The sequence below is a fragment of the Pogona vitticeps genome, chromosome 2 (assembly GCF_051106095.1).
Source record: "Pogona vitticeps strain Pit_001003342236 chromosome 2, PviZW2.1, whole genome shotgun sequence".
In the NCBI taxonomy this organism is placed as follows: Eukaryota; Metazoa; Chordata; class Lepidosauria; order Squamata; family Agamidae; genus Pogona; species Pogona vitticeps.
The window spans coordinates 139,847,712-139,869,308 of NC_135784.1; the positions used below are offsets into that span (position 1 = coordinate 139,847,712).

Sequence of the window (21,597 nt, forward strand, 5' to 3'; positions counted from 1 at the left end):
AACGCCCAAACCGACTTCATCTGGCGAGCCCGCTTTCCCAGCCCTTGCTGGACTTTTCTTGGACACCAGCCCCTCCAGCCTGGCCCTGGGCAAGGCCGCGCTCCACAGGAACCACGTCCGGCGGTCTCTCCGGAGCGCCCTCCAGGGGATGATGGGTTGAGGCCAGCAGGCACATCTCCTGCCCGAAGAGCCTTTTCAGGCATTTGTACAGATGAGGCAGAATTTTACTACCCTGATGGAAGAGGAAGCCCTAGAAAGCCAAGAGCGCGCTCTTCCGCTGCCCTCCTTCCCCTGTGCAAGACAAGTGTTCGCATTACTACGTTTGTTCCCGATGCTTAAAGAGGCTGTTACTACTGTATGTGCGAGCAGGGCATCTCACGAGGCATTGCCGGTGCAGTCCCTTGTCTCTTTTAAGTCCCACGGGTGCGTGGAAGTGGGTGGGTTGCAGCATCAGACTGAGAACACATGAAGGATTACGACTGCCAACAGAATGCCACAGAAAATGACACGAAGCCTTGGCAAAAAAGAGGTTACTTACCTGTAACTTTGGTTCTTCGAGTGGTACTCTGTGAATTCACACTAATGGGTTAATCTGCGCTTGCGCAGAAGGCCTCGGAACATTCTAGAGCTTAAAGTAACACTTTTGGCTCCGCCCCCCCAGGACCTCATGGTCCGCCCGCCCTAACAGCCATTCAGTTCCCCAAATTCCGCTGCTGCTCTAAAAGCGAGACAGCCGTGACGGAAAGTGGGGAGGACGGGCGGGCCGTGTGAATTCACAGAGTACCACTCGAAGAACCAAAGTTACAGGTAAGTAACCTCTTTTTCTTCTTCGTGGACTCTGTGAAATCACACTAATGGGTGACTAGCAAGCTTACCTCTGGAAGGAGGAGGGAAACGTCACGGCAGCACAGCCGACAGGACAGCCCGTCCAAACCTCGCATCCTCCTTGGCCCGCAGGTCGAGTCTGTAGTGGGATGCAAACGTGGAAGGCGTGGACCACGTGGCGGCTTTACAAACGTCCTGTAGTGGGACTCCACGGAGAAAGGCTGTGGATGCCGCAACAGCCCTAGTAGAATGGGCGTGAACAGATGCCGGTAGAGGCTTCTTAGCCAGTTGATAGGCCAGACGGATGACCTGAACTATCCATCTGGATACAGTCTGCGGAGACACTTCCCGACCCTTATGGGGTTGCTGGTAAGAGACAAACAGGCGCTTGGAGAGACGGAATGAGGAAGTTCTTTGAACATAGAAGGCTAACGCCCGACGAACGTCGAGGAGATGGAGGGATTTCTCAACCGGAGAAGAAGGTTGGGGAAAGAAGGTTGGCAAGACTATAGGCTGCTTGACATGAAAATCCGTGGTGACTTTGGGCAGAAAGGACACGTCAGGGTACAAGACCACCTTGTCTCGGAAAAATTGCAAGAAAGGTGGGTCGGTCCTGAGGGCAGCCAATTCAGAGGCCCTTCTGGCTGACGTAATAGCTACCAAGAAAACCACTTTAAGGGTAAGGAGGCGTTCCGAAACCGTAGCAAGTGGCTCAAATGGTGGTTTTGAGAGACAGTTTAAGACCGTATGGAGGGACCACTGAGGAATAGGATTAATTGTAGGTGGACGAAGGCGTACAACCCCTCGAAGAAAACGTTTGATCTTCGCGTGCCTGAATAACAGAGCACTGTCCGTCTCTGGTGGTTGATGGGCTATGATGGCGGAAAGGTACACCTTCAGGGTGGAATGAGACAGGTTCATCTGGAAAAGGTAAGCCAGAAACTGTAACACAGCATGGAGCGTAGTGGGCGACGCGGGCAGTTGATGGGAAGCGGAGAACTTCAGGAAAGCCTTCCACTTGCTCCCGTACAGGGTGTCAGTGGACGGTTTACGGCAATGGGAGAGGACGTGAGCTACCGTGGGACTATCCTCCAGGCGGTGAGGTGGAGTGACTGCGCGTCCGGGTGGTAAGTTGTCCCTTCGTTCTGGGTCAGCAGATGCGGAAGGTAAGGTAGCCTGACGTACTCCGTCGCCCTCGAGATGAGCCTCGCGAACCACGGTTGGCGCGGCCAAAACGGAGCAATCAGAATGGCATTCGCATTGTCGTCGCAAACTTTCACCAGTGTTCTCAGTAGGAGAGGAAACGGTGGAAACATGTAGAGAAGGTGGTTGCTCCACGCCACCATCAGAGCGTCGCCGTGCGAATTCGGGCCGTGACCGCCCCTGGAGAAGAAGATGGGGCATTTGGTGTTGAGGTGAGTGGCGAAGGCATCCACCACGGGAGTCCCCCATCGCTCGCAGAGTGTTAGGAACACCGCATGGTCCAGCACCCATTCGTGCATGGTAACAGCCGTCCTGCTGAGCCGATCCGCAAGTATGTTGTCGTGAGTGGAGATGTATACAGCGGATGGAAAGACATGATGTTGGAGACACCACTCCCATAGCTGGACAGCAAGATACAGGAGGGAGAAAGAGTGGGTACCGCCCTGTTTGTTGACATACGCGACAGCCGTCGTGTTGTCCGACACAACCTGAAGGGCTGTGCCCCTGATGATGGGCAGAAACGCCCGGCAGGCCTTGAAGATGGCGAGAAGTTCCCGATTGTTGATGTGTAGAGCAAGCTCCTTTGGAGACCATCGGTCGTGGACTTGCAGACCGCAACAATGGGCACCCCAGCCGACGTCGCTGGCATCCGTCGTGATGCGAGTTTGTAGGGCAATGGGAGCAAAAGGGCGTCCCATAAACAGATTGCCCGGGTTGAGCCACCACTTCAGCTGCTCCGACAACTCCTTGGACACCAAGAGTCTCTTTCCGGGGAAGTCCCAGAGGGGGTTGAAGAGTGACAGGAGCCACACTTGCAGCGAACGAAGCTTCAGTCTCGCATGAGGAATGACCGAAGTGGTGGAGGCCATAAGGCCCAGTAGCCTCTGAGCAGTGTGAGCGGTGACATGACGGAGAGGGCGGAATTTCTCGATGAGAACAGCCATCTTCCGCGCCCTTTCTAAAGGTAGGAATGCTCGGCCGGTCCGAGCATCGAGAGTGGCGCCTATGTAGGAGGCAACAGGCGAGGGGACAAGGACAGACTTCTTGTAGTTTACCTGCAGTCCGAGAGTTTTGAGGAGATGGAGCACGGTAAGGGTGTGACGCTCCGCCTGAAGCCTGGAGTGTGCGACCAGTAGCCAGTCGTCGATGTATGGAAAGACGGCTATGCCCCTTGTTTTCAGGAAAGCCGCCACCGGGGCCATACACTTCGTAAAGACTCTGGGCGCGGTGGAAAGTCCAAAAGGCAGAGCGGAGAATTCGTAACATCTTGACCCCAGCGAAAAACGCAGAAAGCGACGATGGTCGTGCCTGATATTTATGTGGAAATAGGCGTCGCTGAGGTCTATGACGACGAACCAGTCGCCCTGTCGCAAGAGGGGCAGAATCCTCTCCAAGGTTACCATCCGGAAGCGGCGATAGGCAATGAATTTGTTGAGGCGCCTGAGGTCCAAAATAGGACGGAAAGAGTCGTCCCGCTTTGTCACCAGAAAATATCTGGAGAAAAAACCAGGATTGACAGGATTTGGAAACACCCTGGTTATTGCATGCTTTCGTAACAGGGTGGTTACTTCTTGTTTGAGAGGGTCGGATGGGGGGGTAAGAACTAGACGGGGAGGAGGCATCTCTAAAAATTCTATCGCGTAACCGTGAGCGATGATAGAAAGGACCCACTTGTCCGAAGTGATGGTAAGCCAACTGGAGAGGAAAGGGGACAAGCGGGTGGCGCAGGAAGGAGAGGAAATGACTGTAGAGCAGTCAAAGGCCCTGTTTATTCTTACGGTCGACCTTTTTGAAAGGAGCACGTGTCTTGTGTCGTTGGTCATGTCTAGTGGTGTAGCCGGAAGAAGGAGAATACCTCTGCTTGTAGGGATAGGATCTCCCTGGCTGCGTAGCTGGAGAGAAAGATGGACGCTTCCATGGATAGCGTTGTTTGTAGAACGGTTGGGCAGCATAGGATCTGGCAGCCTTTTTCGCTTCATGGAGACCCTTCAGGATCTCATCCGTCTTGGGATCAAAAAGACCCGAACCGTCAAAAGGGAGGTCAAGGATACGGGCCTTGGAGTCTTCAGGAATGGCCGCAGACTTAAGCCACGCCTGCCGCCTCATGGCAATACCCGTCATTAAATTACGGGATGCAGCGTCCAAAATATGACGAACCGTGACCCGTTCCTGACGAATGAGTTGTGATGCCTCCTGATGAAGAGAGAGACCTCTCGGTTGCAGCTCATCAGGTGCAGCTTGTAAGGACGGTAAAGCCAAGTCCCATAAGTGTTGGTGGTAAGCCGCCATAGCGGCGACATAGTTAGCAGCTCTTACGATTAGAGATGAGAAGGCATATGAACGCCGACCAAATATGTCCATTTTCCTCCCATCCTTGTTATTGGGGGATGCGGCTGATGCAGGCCGAAACTTAGACTGGGCGACGTCCACAATAAGGGAATTGGGGGCGGGATGTTTCACAAGGAAGTCCAGTTCAGATCCCTGAATCCGGTATAGGTTCTCAACCCGCCTGGACATTTGAGGGGTAGAACAAGGTTTGTCCCAAGGTTGCTTTAGGGTTCGCAGTAGCGAAGGGATGAACGCTAGCCGCATGGGTAAGTTCTGATCCTCATCGATATCGCCGTATACCTTGTCAGGGACCGTTTCCGGCGGACGTTCGACAGGGAGTTCCAAAGCGGAGGCTATTCTATGTATTAGTTGAGAATAGCTAGGAAAATCGGCCGCAGGAGAAACCGGGTTCTTATCAATGATGGCAGAGTCCGGAGTGTTATCATTAGGAGCCGATGTATCTGAAAATGAGCATTCGGAGGAAGAGTCTTCGGGATGATCAGAAGGGAGGGACGGGGGGAATGGGAGTTCCGGCATGGGAAGAACGGGGGCCGGTATCGATTTGCCTCTTCGTTTAGAGCGTTTCTTGCCCCTCGGTCCGGTATCGGTACCGTGTCCGGTACCGTGTCCTGTACCGTGCCCGATATCGGGATCGGTATCGGTATCGAGGAGATCCAATTGAAAAGAGTCCGAGTCAGAGGAGACGTGGCGCCGTTTCTTCTTGCGCGGTTTCGCCGGTACCGAGTCGCGAGGACGCTTCGGTTTAGATGGCACCGCATCGGTACCAAGTGGCGCGGTACCGACTCCGGTATCGGTGGTGGTACGACGTGGGATACCGGTCGGTATCGGGGCTGGTGGCGGTATGCAGCCATCGGCAGTGGTCCGTTGCTCTGTCTTCCGTAGGGAGGAAGGTCCTCCCGGTACCGACCTAGATACTTTCGCTCCGATATCGTGAAGAGACGGTACCGGCTGGACGTGTCGTCGTCTGCCCCTGTCGGTATCGCGGGGCGACGGTACCGACGGTACCGAAGAATCGGAGGAGACCGACGAGGAGGACGAGGAGTCGGATGAGGAACTCCGCGTAGCGAGGCTGTAAAGAAGCCGCGGGTCATAGAGCTTTTGCATCTGCTTCCGCCATTTTCTTAAATAGCTCTTGGAAAGTTTGAGCGGAGTGGTTTTGTCCTCCATAGCCTCCTGCCTCTTAGGCTTCTTGGGGCGAGAATGTCGAGCCCCGCGGGGGGAGACCTTCGGTCCCGAGGGGCTCGGAGACCGGGAATCTCCAGAGGCTGTTTCCAAATGCTTCGTCTTGGCTCTCTTCTTCCTAGGAGATGGGAAGAAGGGTATATCCGGCGTATCAGTCGGCGGTGGCAAGGATGGTGGAGAAGAGGCTGCTGACGACGCCTGGGAGTGAATCTCAATAGGAGATTGCGGAGTAAGAGCAGGCAGGGAGGGCGACGGTTGGAGTTGAGGAGTGGCCGCAGGAGACGGCGGGGGAGGAATGGCGGCCGTGGCCTGGCTCTTAGGAGGCTTGGGTTTCTTAGAAGCCTTCTTGGTAGACGTAGTTGGCTTGCCATTAGCCCTAGTTTTAGGGCCAGGTGCAAGAGCTGAATCTGCAGGCGCAGATGACGCCGCCATAGTAGGCGCGGTAAGGGATTTTTCCCAGAGCGCTGCCCGAAGACGTTGCTCCCTAAGTCTCAGGCCTTGCCGAGTAAAACGTTCACAATGGCGGCAAGTCTGGGGGATATGGGATTCTCCAAGACAAAACAAACAATAACGATGGCCGTCTGTGGAAGGGATCTTTTTAGAACAGGCGGCACAGCTTTTAAAAGTAACTTTAGGTGAAGAGGGAGCCTTGGAGGCCATAAAAGAAAAAAGGCGGGAAAAAACAGTCCAGGAAATAAGGGGGGAAAAAAGGGGTAGGGGAGCGAGGGAAACCCTCAGAAACAGTCCAAAAACTCCCCTAATAATAAGACGAAGTAAAGTACTTCCCTTGAAGCATGAAAAGCGGAGCCAAATCTCAGGAATCTTCCAGATCTTCCAATATTTCACGGAGCTCTAGCTAGGAGACCTAACTGCAGCAGCGGAAAAAATGGAACTGAATGGCTGTTAGGGCGGGCGGACCATGAGGTCCTGGGGGGGCGGAGCCAAAAGTGTTACTTTAAGCTCTAGAATGTTCCGAGGCCTTCTGCGCAAGCGCAGATTAACCCATTAGTGTGATTTCACAGAGTCCACGAAGAAGAACCCCCAAACATTAAAGAAGAAAACTACCAGACTAGTGCCCTTTCTCACACCAGTATGGAGTCAGGAGCAAGACTATGCTCTCTTCCATGGTCTTTCTCCACCAGCAAAGGGCTGTTAGCCAGCACACGACACAAGCATGAGTTCTATTCCTGCTCTCCATCTGCAAGCCAACAAATACAGTTTAACCAGTGCAGATATACGCATCAATGGGGGTCCTCCAAAACAAGGGAGCATTTCAGATTAGCTTGAGGCAGGAAAATACACAGAGCATCTGAAGCAGTTAGGAAGGAATCTACATCTAACTCGGGGAACAAAGGGAATCAAACTTCACTCTGAGGACTATGCCCCAGGCAGGGCAAAAGGAAGCCTTTTGCTTGTCATTCATCCCTCATACCAAAGTCTGTTTCCTGGTAAAACATTAGTAGCCTGAGCCAAGCCCAGTTTCTGCAATGTACTGTACTATGTATGTTTTAAAAAAGCACTGCTTCTGGCTCACTCTCCCCCTTGTGTTCATGCTCCCCTCTGCAACATGCCACATATCAACTGCTCAGAATGATCTCATGGTCATTTGTGAGACTGTGGTTACTACATGTCCTTGCATGGACAGAGCCTACAAGCACCCTTGTATAGCAAAAAGGAGGCCAAACAGATCCATAGGGGTTATATGGTCTCCGGATGGGGTCATCCGACTTTGCAACCCTTGAGGGACTGGAGCTGGCATCTCTCATGTGCTCATTCTGGACTGGCCTAACTGGGCACAAGCTCCACCTATATCTCCTTCCATCCTGTTCTAGATGGCTGGGTCCACAGAGGGTGCCATTTAATGGACTTGGCACCTTGTTGTTAATGCCATCAAATCACTTCCAATGTACGGTGACCCTATAAAGGAGCCGTCTCCAGAATGCCCTGTCCTCAGCTGACCTGCTCAGGTCCACTAAACTCAGGCAACTTAAAGACTATTCAGTGCGTCGTGGTGGACACTGTTGTGGAAAAGATGGCAGTCAGCAGCAATGCAGTTAAAGTGGCCACAGGTGCTAACCACTAATCTTATGGCGTAGGACTGCTGGATAGCTCAGTGGTTTAGGTCTCTGGGAGTCCGATTCCCCCGATGTACCTCCTTGGGTCCCTTCCAGCTCTGCAGTTCTAAGATTATTATTAAACAGAAGACCCAACAGCCCAGCCGTAATAACCCTCTAGCATGCGTCCACTTATCTGGCAGCCGAGGGAATCGAAATATCCACCTGACTACAATCATGCTATCCAGCATACTACTGATTTAGTACGCAAAATTGTATACATTTCACAGAGTGGCAGGGCTGAACTACTTCAGAGTGCTTTTTTTTTAGATTTGCTAACTGGTTGGCTTTTGCTATTATTCCTTTAATCAAGATTTTGTTTTAAACTGTGTACTTCAATATTGTTAGCTGCCTTATGTATCACTTTGTCTAGACATGGGCACCCCATATTTGCTTACTTGGCTGAGTGGGGAAACTCCCTGTCCCGCCTCCGTGCCTAAGAGCAGCACACTGCAGGCAGCAAGGCTAGTTTTCACTACACTCAGCCCTGGCAGGGTGCATCACAAACTGCCTTTTGGACTCTCACTCTCACTCTCACTCTCACTCTCACTCTCACTCTCACTCTCACTCTCTCTCTCTCTCTCTCTCACACACACACACACACACACACACACACACACACACACACACACACACACACACACACACACACACACACACACACACACACACACACACACACACTACCTTAGCTTGACTCTGGAAGAAAGTGCAGCAACACAGACATTGGACTGAAAACCTGGTTTGTTCCTTTGGGTGGCCGATGTAAAACAAATGGAGTCTCCCTTGTGGGCAGCAGGCCTTATAATCCATTGAAGCTGGAGCAGCTACAGTATTTAGATAAATCCTGCCACCTCCCCCACTACATAAAGCTACAGCCCAGCAAGTGCCCAGCATGAGGCAAGGCTGAGTGGTATCCTGTGTTGCTGTAAATCGCAACTAATGGAACTGGGAATGAGGAAAGAGAAGGAAGACAATGTAACCAAGTTGCCTGGAGAAGCTGAGAGCCAGGAGTCCTGGCAGTGGAGTGGAAAGAGACACTTTCCCACACACACGGGCTCTTGGTTGCAAAACTGGTTGAAACAAACTGATTAACTATGTATACTCAGGGCTCAGAATCAGGATTAAAGGAGACATGCTTTGTAGGAACTAGCAGAATGTAGACTCCCTGCCTTACCTGGAGTGATACATCAATACATAAGGAGAAAAAGTAGATGGCTTTTTTCACTTTCCATTGCCCTTCTGAGACTAGGATAAGCAACGGTAATCCAGCTTCCACCCCCCTTTTTTTGTCTCTGTTAGAGATGGGCATGAACCACAGGTCCAGTGATTTGTCCCAGTTTGTTTAGTGGTTGAGCAGCTGTTCAGCACCTCAAAGCCCCTCCTCCTCTGACGGATGCCCACTTGGAGGCAGTGACCTGGCTTCACTGCCTCACCTCCTCTAGGCACTGTTCTCTGAGTGGGCACCCACTGTAGGAGGCGAGGCTTTAAAGTGCTAAACAAACCAGCACAAACTGCCAGAGTGCCCATCTCTAGTCTCTAACTCCCATCAGCCCTAATCAGCAGAGCTGGCACTGAAATTATGAACGGCACAGTCCACCAACATCTGGAAGGCCACAGTTCTCCACGGCTGTTCTAAAGAAAGACACAACCAATGGCAGAGAAACCTCCCAAATACAGACAGTCATCACATCCTTGGACTACCACCTCCTATATTAAGATCACCCCCACTTCCACTGCACCAACCATTCTCTGGTGGGTCACGCAGCACTGGCAGTGCAGTGTGTGCTCCCAAATATGACAATGCAATCAGATTCTGGCAAGTGACTGAAGATGAGTGACCCATTCACAAGGCCCCACACAAACACACACAAATGTTGGGAGTCCCTAGGTGGGAAGGAAGGTCACACTGTGAAAGAATATATTATCGCACATATCACTTGTTTCATTGGTGTTCTCCCTTACATGTATTCTTGCAGTGCTAGTAAAAACAGCAGATCTGGTGGTGCTGAAGACATTCATCAACACTGGGCCATCCCAGTGGAAAACCGCATTATAGAAAAGTACAAGGAAAGGGCACGCAGCTTTCTGGAACCGTACAGCACCACCACCACCACCACCAGTTAGCAGGCAGTAAGAGCCAGCGGTGGGCCATGCAGAAGAGAGAATGATCCTCTGCTCTGCTTTAGTCCTTTGGCAACAAGGCCGAGTGGTTTACTCTAGAACCACAGTCCCTCCTGCTGCTTCCAGAGCTGCTTTTATGGTCTCTGCTTGCTCTTTGTTGACATTAGCCTTGATCTCACAAGGAAGAGTTTCCACCAGTTTCTTTGCCTACAAGAGAAAGAGAACAGTTCCATTTAGTAAACAGAAGGGAACGTTTCTGATTTTTTTTTCCTGTGATGGGGTTTTAAATTGTTCTAAACCGTATTTCAGTGGTTGCTATAATAGTATGTGTTTAATGGAGGCTTTTTTGAAAAAGTACGCTGCTTATATACCCACCCCATAGCATTTAAAGCACTCTCTACACATTTAATATTACAACTTACTGCATTTTCGCCATATCTGTTTTTTAATCATTCTGTATCCCAGTTTGGGCAATGGGCAGAAAAATAAAAAGATAGACACTGCTATCTACTCTCAAAGATATGAAATCCTTTGCCACTCCCACCCACCCACCTCTTCCATTTACCTCTTGATGTGAAGAGGATACCTCAGCCCACAGGAAGACTGGCCAAAGAGAAACTCTCATATTAACTAGCAATTTCTAGTGTTCTAGAAATTGCTAGTTAATATGGCAGGAGAGAGTGAGCCATTTTTGACCAGAGCCTAAATGCTTTGAAACATCCTCTCGGGAGCACAGTGATTCTTGAGGGACCTTACCACACTAGCTGCTACTGTCTCAAAGGGGACCAGTTCACTTTCACTCATTCCACAATGCTGTGGAAGTTTTCTTCCCTCTGAATCTTGCTGTAGGAGCTCAACCTGTCTCTGCTGTTTGCTGCCCCTGAGTGGTATGACAGAGTATTGACAGCAGGGCTCAGAAGGGTATGGCAGCTCTGAAAATGGAAGGTGCCACAAAATATGGCAAGCAGAACATTTTGTACATCCCTTTCTCGGATTATTTTACCACAACCTTTTCCCAAAAATCTGCACCGGCTTTCTTTCATTTTCTGGCCCTGCTGCAACGGCTCAGTTATTACATATAAAAATAAAACAACTGAAACAGCACCTATGTTAGCACATTTACAAGCATCAGCTGAGGGCTTTCACTATGTTCCATCATTAAGGAAAACACATCTAATAACACAAGACAAGGCCTTCTTTAAAGAAGGGATATATATCCCAGCTGTGGGATATATTCTCAAATGGTCCCTTCATTGATGTCTTCTAAGTGCTATTGGCACATGGCTGTGCTTAGAAAACCCTGAGACATACCACCTGGCAGCTTTAGAGGCTTCTAATTTGTTCCATGCACAGCAGCAGGGTGGTTGGATAGCACAGCCTTCAATATACAGAGAACCCCAAGAAAACTGGGGTCACCAGAGCATCTGGTGATGTAAACAGGATAAGCTGTACACCAAAGACCACCAAAGAGAGGCTCAACCCCAGACAGATGTGGTCATCTTGAAAGACAGGCATTCTGAACAAGAGGAGAATTCAAAACCCTTGTGAATAACCATGACATGGCACATTCCTAACTATCCATCCTGGGGAAAAGGGCAAAAATATGCCAAAGGAAAACTTTTTAAAGTCTGTGGAGAGATTTGCTGGCATATCTATAGTACAAATAATACAAAATTTGCCTGGAACAAAAATGTCTCTACTACACCCAAGAGGCCCAATAATTATGAAATAACTCTAAAGGTCACCTAGTTCAGCAGAAGATGGGAAAATCAGAATAAAAATTTAAACTAATAATTAACAATGCAGAACTCAAAAATAGTAACATTAATAATAAGACAAATAATACATGTGGGCTATGCTATGGTATTAAAAGGAGATATGTTGATCTTCTCCTTGCTATGCTAAACAAAGATCCACTGTTTGAAGATCTGATTATTTTAGTCTTTTGGAAAGCAACACAGTACTGTTCAAGAGACTAGGCCTTCTACAATCCTGTTCAAGACAGCTAAGTTCAAAGAGAAAAGGCTTAATGAAGGATTTAACAGCTGCTACAAAAGAAAAATGCATTGAATGGAAATCATAACATCCTAAAGAAAGAAAAACTCAAAATCAGAGGACAACAAAATCTAGAAAGGTGAGATTTATCCAGGAGAAGCAAGGTACTGGTACACAGAAATGATACCATATAAATTCCAACTTATTTCTGTCTTAATAAAGGTAAAGGTTCCCCTTGACAATTTTTGTCCAGTCGTGTTTGACTCTAGGGGGCGGTGCTCATCCCCGTTTCCAAGCCATAGAGCCAGCGTTTTGTCCAATGACAATCTTCCGTGGTCACATGGCCAGTGCGACTTAGACACAGAACGCTGTTACCTTCCCACCGAGGTGGTACCTATTGATCTACTTGCATTTGCATGCTTTCGAACTGCTAGGTTGGCGGGAGCTGGGACAAGTGACGGGCGCTCACTCCGTCATGTGGATTCGATCTTATGACTGCTTGGTCTTCTGACCCTGCAGTAAAGGCTTCTGCGGTTTAGCCCACAGCGCCACCACGTCCCAATACACCACTGTCTTAATACATTTAGGCAAAATAGTATGCATGATGTAATATTTAAGTTTAAAGAAATGGTTCACAATGTGAAAGAAAAATACTCAGCACAACGGAAAAACTGGTACTACATATTATTAAAAAATGTGTACGGAGCTTAGTTGTTTACTAAGCATGGACTCTTTCCTACCAATTGCCACTAAAAGGGGGAGTATCATATGTATTCCTTATTTGCACTTCTAGAAAAGCTAACAACAATTTAGTTTGTTTCCTTCAAACCAGGATATGTTTCTTATGTAAAAACTAGAAACCTTAAGTGATTTTTAAATAAGGCTGTGAAATTATATTAAAGACATGGAACAGAAGATTATTTAATCCTTTGCTGAAATAGTCTATGCCAAATTAGCACTTTCTGTGTTGATAAAAACTATATGCCCAAAACATCCCACGTAAAGGTCTGCATTTGATGCCAGGACCAGACTAAGCATAACATAATGTACTTCTATAACTCCCTAAAGCTGGCTGAATAGCTCAGTGGTTTAGGTCTCTGGCTGCAGAGCAAGAGGTTGGGAGTTCTATTCCACACTGCACCTCCCAGAAGAACCACCTGTATGGCCTTGGGCAAGCCGCACAATCCCAACAGGCCCTCAGAAGAAGGGACTGGCACACCACTTCTGAGTAGCCTTCTCTCTGGAAAGGGTCACTATAAGTCGGTACTGATATGACGGCACATAATTATAATTAGCAGTAGTGAGTGACACAAAGTTACCGTATACTGCTGCAATTGAAAAGCACTGGCAAGCAAAGCTCAAAGGAAACCAGCCACTCAGAACCCAACAAACATGTAAAACACTGTAGGATAGCCAGGGGACAGCCTTGTGTATCCTGCTATTTTACCACATGAAGCAAAATCTGAGGACACTTTGTTTCATAAAACTGGAGTCTTCTTTTGACTATCATTCTTCTGAATGATCTCTTTTTATGCTTCTACTTTTGAATGATCTCTTTTTACGCTTCTACTTCTGCTTTCCAAACATTCAAAATTTTTACATTTTAAGATAGTTTATAGTAAAGAACAGAGATGCGGATGTCCCCATCCCAGCTGCAACGAATGCTGGTCCAGCCTGTCCACTCATGCGCCGCTGCACCGCCAGTGTCCCACTCTTCCCGCCAATTGCAGAAGTAGCTCCTCTGCCCCCCCCCCCCCGCTTGGCTGGCCACTCAGTTGCTGTGAAGAGAAACCTGTCATCCCACCCCCTGTCTGGAGTGGCCAGTCGAGCAGGGAGATGGAGGAGCTACTTCTGTGATTGGTGAGAAGAGCAGGATGCTCTTCCCAAACAAATATGAATATCCCCATCTCTAATAAAGAACCAAGTTTAAGTTTGGTCACAGAGCGGGCTCTAATTCATTTATACTACCATGAGACTAGACCTCAGCTAAGCCTTCTCAAAGTGGCACTCAGAATAAGGGAACTTCAACTGAAGAATGTCAGGATTAAGGCCAAGGTTCATTTATTAAGATGGGCACATGAATGCATCCCAGGCAGCATTTCATACCCTCAAAGGGATCAGAAAGTGTGATTTAGGTGTAGAAAGTCTCTTTGTACTAAAATCCGTTTTTCAGGAGGACAAGGTGAAGCCTAGAAATCTGCCTTGCTAAGGATTTATTTCCTTTCTCAAGGCAATGTACCTAGGCAGCAAGGGCCCCTCTTCCTCTTGGTGCAAAGTGATTATAAGAGTCCTCACTGCTTCTTCACCTCTGTCAGGTAAAGTAAGTGGGCCACTCCACCCACAAATGCCTTCTCATTATTTTGTTTCTTTTTCTCTTTTCTGATATTTTTCTGTTTGGACTGTCAATTGTATAATGCAAGTAAAATGATGCTGGGCAGGGGAACCTCAGCCAATGAGAGGACGGAGGGTGGTGCAGAAGTGGGAGGAGCTGGGTTATATAAGGTGTGTGCGAGGAGTGTTGAGAGATGAGTTTGAGAGATGAGTGATTAGAGAGATTGATAGAGTGTGAGAAAGAGCCTGTCAGTGAGGGAAAAGGTCTGTGTGAGCTAGTGTCTGAGAAACAGTGATTGTCCACTTAATTTTATAACAGTGATTTACTCCTTTTATTTCTTGTAATCAATAAACCTTTTATTTGTTTGAAAGAAACCCTTGTCCTTTTGATTTAAAGGATAGGTTGGTGGCAGCAAGTTTTTGGTGAGGGGTAGTGAGCACTCTTATAGGCCTGGATGAGTAAGGGCTTGAGAGTGGCCTGCTACACTGTTGTTGTTTTTTTATATTCTTAACTGATCTATGACCAAGTCTTCTTGTGAGCATGCTTTCTTCTATGTATGACTGTGGCCTAATCCTTAGTTCTCAATGCCCTTGTTTGAAACAGGAACACCCTACAACCTATTTTTCTCACCTCACTGTTCTCTGCTTCCTGGACATTTCCTGCATTCAGCTGATGTGGAGTTTTATGTGTCTGAAATGCAACAGGATGTCTTGTTCCAAACCAACTACTTTCCTATTAGAATTCACTGCACTGTATTCTCTAACTCCCCCAAAACCAATTACTGTATGTTTTTTAATTCTTACATGTTAAGTAACTAATGCTCGAGAAACAGACCTGTATGAGCCACTGTGATAAATCTGTTAAATCATCCTACAGCCAAAATTCAAAGCCCTGTTAAAGTTGTGTATCTCTGAACATATATAAATTCAGAAACTTGCCACAATAGTTAGTCAAGGCATTTTTATTTCACTGGGTTTAAACTGTGTGTTAATTGTGCTGTAAATTTATTATGTTTGAGTTTTAATTATTTTCTTTAATCAATCACGATTTCTCATTGTGCACCATCATGGTAACTGTTGTGAGGCTCCCAAAGTGATGCATGAATGTTTCCATAGAGTAAATGAAATAGAATAAATGAGTTAGCACACCAGATTGCCATCAAATGCATCTTATATCAAAGTATCTTAAGTAAATACAACTGCAGCCTGAGTATTTTTTGGAACAGTCTGTTTGATTATTGACTTTTACATTTTTGAAATGAAAATTGTCTCCCACAGCCCTTTAATAGAATCATTCTTCCAAAAGAAACTTAAGGTCAGCAACATCTCCTTACCTGGACGAGGTTTACGTTCTGAAGAATATTCTTCACTTCCTTTATAACTTTCACTTTTTCTGCAGCCTTTATCTCAGTTAGCTTCACTGTGAAAATTAATTTCTCTTGCTTCTTGGGAAAATCTTCCTCTTCTGCCTGAAGGAGACGCAAACCAACGTCACTCAGAAAGGGTTGACAGAGACAATCCCTCCCATCACCAAATCTTCATAAGGACATAGCCGCCAGTGGGGGAACTAAAATTGTTTGGGTCTGAGACAGCAGGAAAGATCTCACTTAACAGTCTTTTCTTATTTCCCCTACCTGCTTTTGTGGCAATGTAAGGAGAGTACAGGGGACCAGAGATGGTAAGTTAGCTGCCTGTATGTAAAGTTTTGTCTTGATTAAATGATCAGATTTTGTTATTACAATATGGCAGTAAAGCCCAAAGGGTGCATTCAGCCAGTTGCTGGGGAACAATAAGCAAATGGTTACAGCTTTCCAAGTTTCTGATTTTTCTCTACGGGAAACAAGATGCTCAAGTGCAATGCTCTCCTTATGTTCTTAACCAACCAACTAATGCTGTAATGGAGATTGAAATGGGACACGTCCTGCAGTGGGGGGGGGGGGCGGTTTCCTAAGGGTTATTTGTTGCCAAAATGGAGCAAATTTAATGGAACAGGCAGCTTTAAAGTTACAGAAGTGCTTCCATATTAATTTTGAAATATTTGTTTGTTTGTTTCTTTAATTACAAGTGGTTCACCCAAATCTCTGAAAGCTTATGAACTGGAAGCACAATCTCAGGATAACAGGGCTACTATAAAAACTGTCCCTTGTCCCACATCATGACGGAAATCCTATTGCTTAGTGTAGTAAGTTGTAACTACAGTAAGCCCAATGAATCAGTGAAAGTTACCAAATCCCCACTGATTCAATGGGGACATGTGGGAAATACTGGTGGACACAAACTGCCTGCCAAGACCACTACAAATTCAGAATCCCTGCAGCACTGCTTAATTCTCAGCGGCTTTCAACACCATCGATCATGGTGTCCTTCTAGATAGGCTGGCTGGGTTGGGAGTTATGGGCACTGTTTTACGGTGGTTCTGCTAATTCCTGGCTGACCGTGTCCAGAGGGTGATGCTGGGGGACAGTTGCTCTGCCCCTTGCTGTTTATGCCATGGGGTTCCTCAGGGCTCAATACTGTCCCCCATGCTGTTTAACATCTACATGAAACCGCTGGGAGAGGTCATCAGGAGGTTTGGGCTGAGGAGTCAGCAATATGCTGACGATACTCTGCTCTACCTCTCGTTTTCCACCAATCCAGGTGAGGCAGTTTCTGTGCTGAACTCGTGTCTGGACCTGATAATGGACTGGATGAGGGTTAATAAATTGAAACTCAATCCAGACAAGACGGAAGTGCTGTTAGTGGGTGCTTCACCGGACAGGCTGGAGGGACATTTCCCTCTCCTGAATGGGGTTACACTCCCCCTAAGGGACAGAGTCCGCAACCTGGGGGTGCTCCTAGACCCCAATCTAACACTAGAAGCCCAGATGGACTCGGTGGCCAGAGGCACCTTCCCTCAGCTGTGGAAATTATACCAGCTACGGCCCTACTTGGACGAGCGGAGTCTCATGACAATTACACACACACTGGTAACATCCCGCAGATTACTGCAATGCGCTCTACATGGGGCTGCCTTTGAAGACGGTCCAGCGACTGCAACTGGTCCAGAATCAAGCTGCAAGGCTGGTGAGTGGTGTGGCCGCTAGGGAACATATCAAGCCGATTCAGTTTAAGCTACATTGGCTACCAGTTGCTGCCCGGGCCCAATTCAAAGTGCTTGTTTTGACATATAAAGCCCTAAACGGCTTGGGCCCTGGATACCTGAAGGACCGCCTCCTTCCATATGAGCCTACCCGGCAGTTAAGATCTAGCCAGGGGGCCCTTTTGAAAGAGCCGTTCCCTAAGGAGGTAAGAGGGATGGCTTGTAGACAAAGGGCCTTTTCGGCAGCTGCCCCTGGACTATGGAATGCCCTCCCGAGGGAGATTCGTCTGGTGTCGATGCTGATGATATTTCGACACCAAGTCAAAACCTTCCTGTTCCAGAAGGCTTTTAATTGAAATAATATTAGCTGTGGGTCCGATGGCAATTTATATATATATTTTTAATTGTATTTTAATTGTTTTGAATTTTTACTGTATTTTAAATGTTGTAAGCCGCCCAGAGATCTTTGGGTAGTGTAGGCGGCATATAAATTAAATAAATAAATAAATAAATAAATAAATAAATAAATAAATAAATAAATAATTCAGAATTATTCTCAAGTAGGAAGAATAAAGAAGACAAGCATGGTTCACTGGAAATATAGATGTATGGAGAGGATAGCACACCAATCTCAGTTGACATCTACCCAGAAAGAACAGAGTGATTTTTTTTCATCCTGCATTGTCCAAGCTGTTGTTCCTAGCTATCTGGATGTTCATCATGACCTTGCAAGTTATTATTTATTAGTGATCATCTGTTCCTGTTGCTGCCGTGCTGCTCCCTGTTCCCTCTTGTAGAAAAGCCACTAGCAGCTACTGATGCACAAGGCAGGGCAACAAGAATTCTGCTGCACAGATTGCCCTGTGTTAGCACAGTACAGTGTTCTGGAGCCTTCACACACAATTCTCCCAAAAGGCGGCGTAACTGCAGGGCAGGTATGGCTTGCAATTCAGGTGCTTCCTCAGAAGCAAAAGCTACCTGGCCAGGTGGACAACCAAGGCTAGTTTCTTACCACAGGTGCTGCCTGTGCAGGTTCCCTCATCCCAGCTGTTGGCATGAATCCCATATCTTGGATTCTGAGGGTTTTCTGAAGAGAGAAGAAGCATTATTAAACCCCCAGTCATCCTTCATCACATGCATTACAGAAACGAGGAAGGTCAACATCAAAGCGTGTCACCCCATCTCCACAGAAAGAGAGACGAAACAACCAACATTGTGAACTGTCCCCTGCCTCCTGTTACAGAATCCACCCTGGTTCTCATCCAAACACTGATACCTTCAAAAGTTCATTGAGGTCAGAGATCTCCAGTAGGGTCAAGCTAGCAATGTCCTGCACTAGCTGCTGAATCTTGGGTGGGTATTCTTTGGGGACGTTGTCTAGAGGGGGAGATGCCAGGGCTTCACTTTGCTGCGAACAGGTAGCCTTCAGCATCCTGACAGCACAGGCTCGTGGTTGATGGTGCCTGTAGAAAACCAGCAAAGACACAGTCACACTTCGTGCTTACTACTGTATACGATACATGTAAGTAGCAAACACCTGCCACTGCTAGTGAAAAAGAAGAGTTGCAACAGAGATATTAAGATGGTCTAGATCAGTGGCTCCCAACCTTTGTTACTCAGATGTTTTTTGGACTGCAACTCCCAGAAGCCTTCACCGTCAGCTCTGCTGGCTGAGGTTTCTGGGAGTTGCAGTTCAAAAACACCTGAGTAACAAAGGTTAAGAATCACTGGTCTAGATCTGTGTCTCCCAACCTTGGGTCCCCAGACACTCTGAGTGCAACTCCCAAAAGCATCACCACTAGCTGTGCTGGCTGGGTTTTCTGGGAGCTGCACTCCAAGGATACCCAGGGACCCAAGATTGGAACCACTGGTGTAGATCAAGAAAAAAAATGATACGAACATGGATTTGTGCCAGCATTCATTCTTGAAGAAGAAGAAAATCTAGCTCCCAGAAGCAACAACACTACATCTTTAAGCAGTGGCTGGATCCTACTGACAACTTACACATGCATACATGAAATCACAAAAACCAGCACAGCAACCTGTCATGAACAAACTGGCAGATGTATTACTGGCTACATGCCTGTTCTGTGATAAGAAATACAACCTGCACCTTGTTAATGAGCAGGAATTCGCTGCCCTGACATGCAAATTCACTTATATATGCGCTACAGTTCTGGCCAGAGATTCAGCTTCAACATTTTAAGATACCTTCAAACTCCTAAAGATATCTCTAACATGAGGTACAGAATGATCAGAAACCTGTTGGGAATTTTTACTTTTAATTACATAAATCTGATCTCATTTAATGAGTTGCTATTTTCATTCTTCTAATGAGGAATTTAAGAAACAACTTAATTAGTGGCAATTCATTGTTATTATTTATACAATCACCTCATGCTAGTGTAAATCCCCAAGAGGATTCTGGTCAATGGTTTACTTTCTCACTGATATCCTTACATATTAAAATCATAAATCAAGCACACAATATTTCAACAATCAAGCTGTAAATAATATGAGCTAAGTGGTCCTTACTATATAGCCTTATGTAAGAATAGAAGAAATGTTTTGAATGAGACCAAGATCCAACTAATCTAGCATGTTCAACAAGAAGAGCAGCTATTGTTAGGTGTTATGTGCCATCCAACCATAATTGACTTATAGTGACCGTAACAGGATTTCCAGGTAAGTGAGGTACTTATGGAATGGTTCTACCAGTTCTGCCTCTCCCCCCCCCCCCCCGTGACTTTTAAAGGCACAGCTGGGGATTCAAACACAGATCTTCTGAGTCCTAGTCCATCACTCTATACACTACACTACACTGGCTACTAGATAGTCTACCAGAAATAAGCCAGATGTCCACCAGTCTACCTTCTACCCAATTCTAGTGTTACAGATAAGATCTGAATGAGAAACATATCATTTCATGATTCCAGTTCTTATCTCAGCCTTAAAACCTTCAGGTTCCTTGGAAGCATCCCCTAAACTCAAAAATGTAGGGAATAGTTTTAGTAACTCAATGTTGTTGTTGTTTTAGCATTGTCCACTGTTCAGAAAAAGACAACTCTACTCTGGCTTATTCTACTGCATTTTACAACTGTTTGATCTGCAGGAATTAGCTAGCAGTTAAAATACAGCACAGACGCTATGTATTAACAGCAACAGATTTAGTTCTTGTTAAAGACATGGGCATTCTGGGCCAGTTAAAAAGAATAAAGTACAGTATTTAAAAAAGCAGGCAGGCCCAGTATTTGTAACAATTTATGACCTTACAAAACAATACGCAATCTATTATTAGGGGCAACTTCAACCGTCACCAGCAATACAGGTTTAATGACGGCGGAATCCCTTTCAGATCTCTTGCATAAGGTTTACATTAGCAGCTAAAACAGACTGACTATAAAAATATCAGCAAGGCCCAAACCCTGTTCAGGCAAGGGCACGGAGGCTGCAGAACCCAAGAGCCACCGACCCCGAAGGGACCCCAGCCGCGGTCGTTACGGCTCATTTGACAAGGATCACACCCCAAAAGCGAGGCCCCTGTGGGCCGAGGGGGAGGAGGAGGAGGCTCCCCTTTCCTCAAGGTCCAACGGCGGCTCGCCGGTGCCAAGGGCTGCCATCGCCGTGCCCGGGACAGGGCCAGCTCGAGCGGGGCCTGCGGTCCACGTGAGCCCCCGGTGACCTCCGCCTTTCCCTCGGGGCCTCCCTCTTACCCCAACGAACCCAGGCCCTCCCTACGGCCCAGGGAAAGCTCCTGCCCGACTCATACCGGAGAAGCAGGCGGAGAGCCGGACCGACCCGGCCCGTCGACAACATGGCCATGGCGGTCGCTTCAAGTGGCGGCAGGAAGGAGACGCGGGCAGCCGCTTCCTCCGGCATGCGAGGGACCGGAGGGCGCGGAGAGGGCGCTCTAGGCATAGCCTCTCCCTGGTTCACCGGAGCGCCCCAATCGCGGCTGGCTGTTATGGTGCGACTCTCTAGCCACCTAACTGTTTGTCTCTATGGCCGGAGGAGGAGACGTTCCTTGTTCCCAGGCAGGGGGCGTGCTAAGGCTCTGCAAAGACTGACCTTTTTAAACGAGTGTCATTGACTTTTCAGCCCGGGGTGGGCACGGTGGAGCTCGTAGGCCACCGACTCAGAAGCTGGGAGCACAACGTGCACAAGTGTGTATATCTTAACGGGCAGCAGACGGCGACATGGCAGTTAAGATTCTGCCCTACACAATGGTTATAAAATCAGTGCAGCCACATAGGAACACGCATCTCTTCACAGGATGTTTCCAGACCGACTTCGGGGCCGTTAATTAAGCGAAAGGCGCAGCCCCTTAGTTGGGAACGAGCCCCAATGCAACAAAAAGGACGGCCCTCTCGGTAAATCAAGCTGGCCAGATAGCTC

The 21,597-nt window shown here is 47.5% G+C and overlaps 1 protein-coding gene across 1 annotated transcript; it reads right to left on the reverse strand.

Moving 5' to 3' along the window:
* Positions 1 to 9,595: 9,595 nt before the first annotated feature.
* Positions 9,596 to 21,130, reverse strand: MRPL12 (mitochondrial ribosomal protein L12). Its single transcript, XM_020814203.3, has 5 exons — positions 20,972 to 21,130; positions 18,479 to 18,665; positions 18,215 to 18,289; positions 15,458 to 15,592; positions 9,596 to 10,004 (listed from the first exon to the last, which is right to left on the reverse strand). The coding sequence occupies exons 1-5, from the start codon at positions 21,118 to 21,120 to the stop codon at positions 9,888 to 9,890; spliced, it is 663 nt and encodes a 220-aa protein (XP_020669862.2). The 5' UTR covers positions 21,121 to 21,130; the 3' UTR covers positions 9,596 to 9,887.
* Between the last annotated feature and the right edge of the window lie 467 nt (positions 21,131 to 21,597).

Bases quoted from the DNA above. Each gene is read 5' to 3' on its own strand.
- MRPL12 (XM_020814203.3), bottom strand. From the start codon at position 21,120: ATGCCTAGAGCGCCCTCTCCGCGCCCTCCGGTCCCTCGCATGCCGGAG. The intron at 18,290-18,478 runs GTATCAGTGTTT...TTCTCTCTTCAG, and splicing joins ACCTCAATGAACTTTTGAAG to AAAACCCTCAGAATCCAAGA. The intron at 15,593-18,214 runs GTAAGAAACTAG...CGTCTCCTTCAG, and splicing joins CTGCACAGGCAGCACCTGTG to GCAGAAGAGGAAGATTTTCC.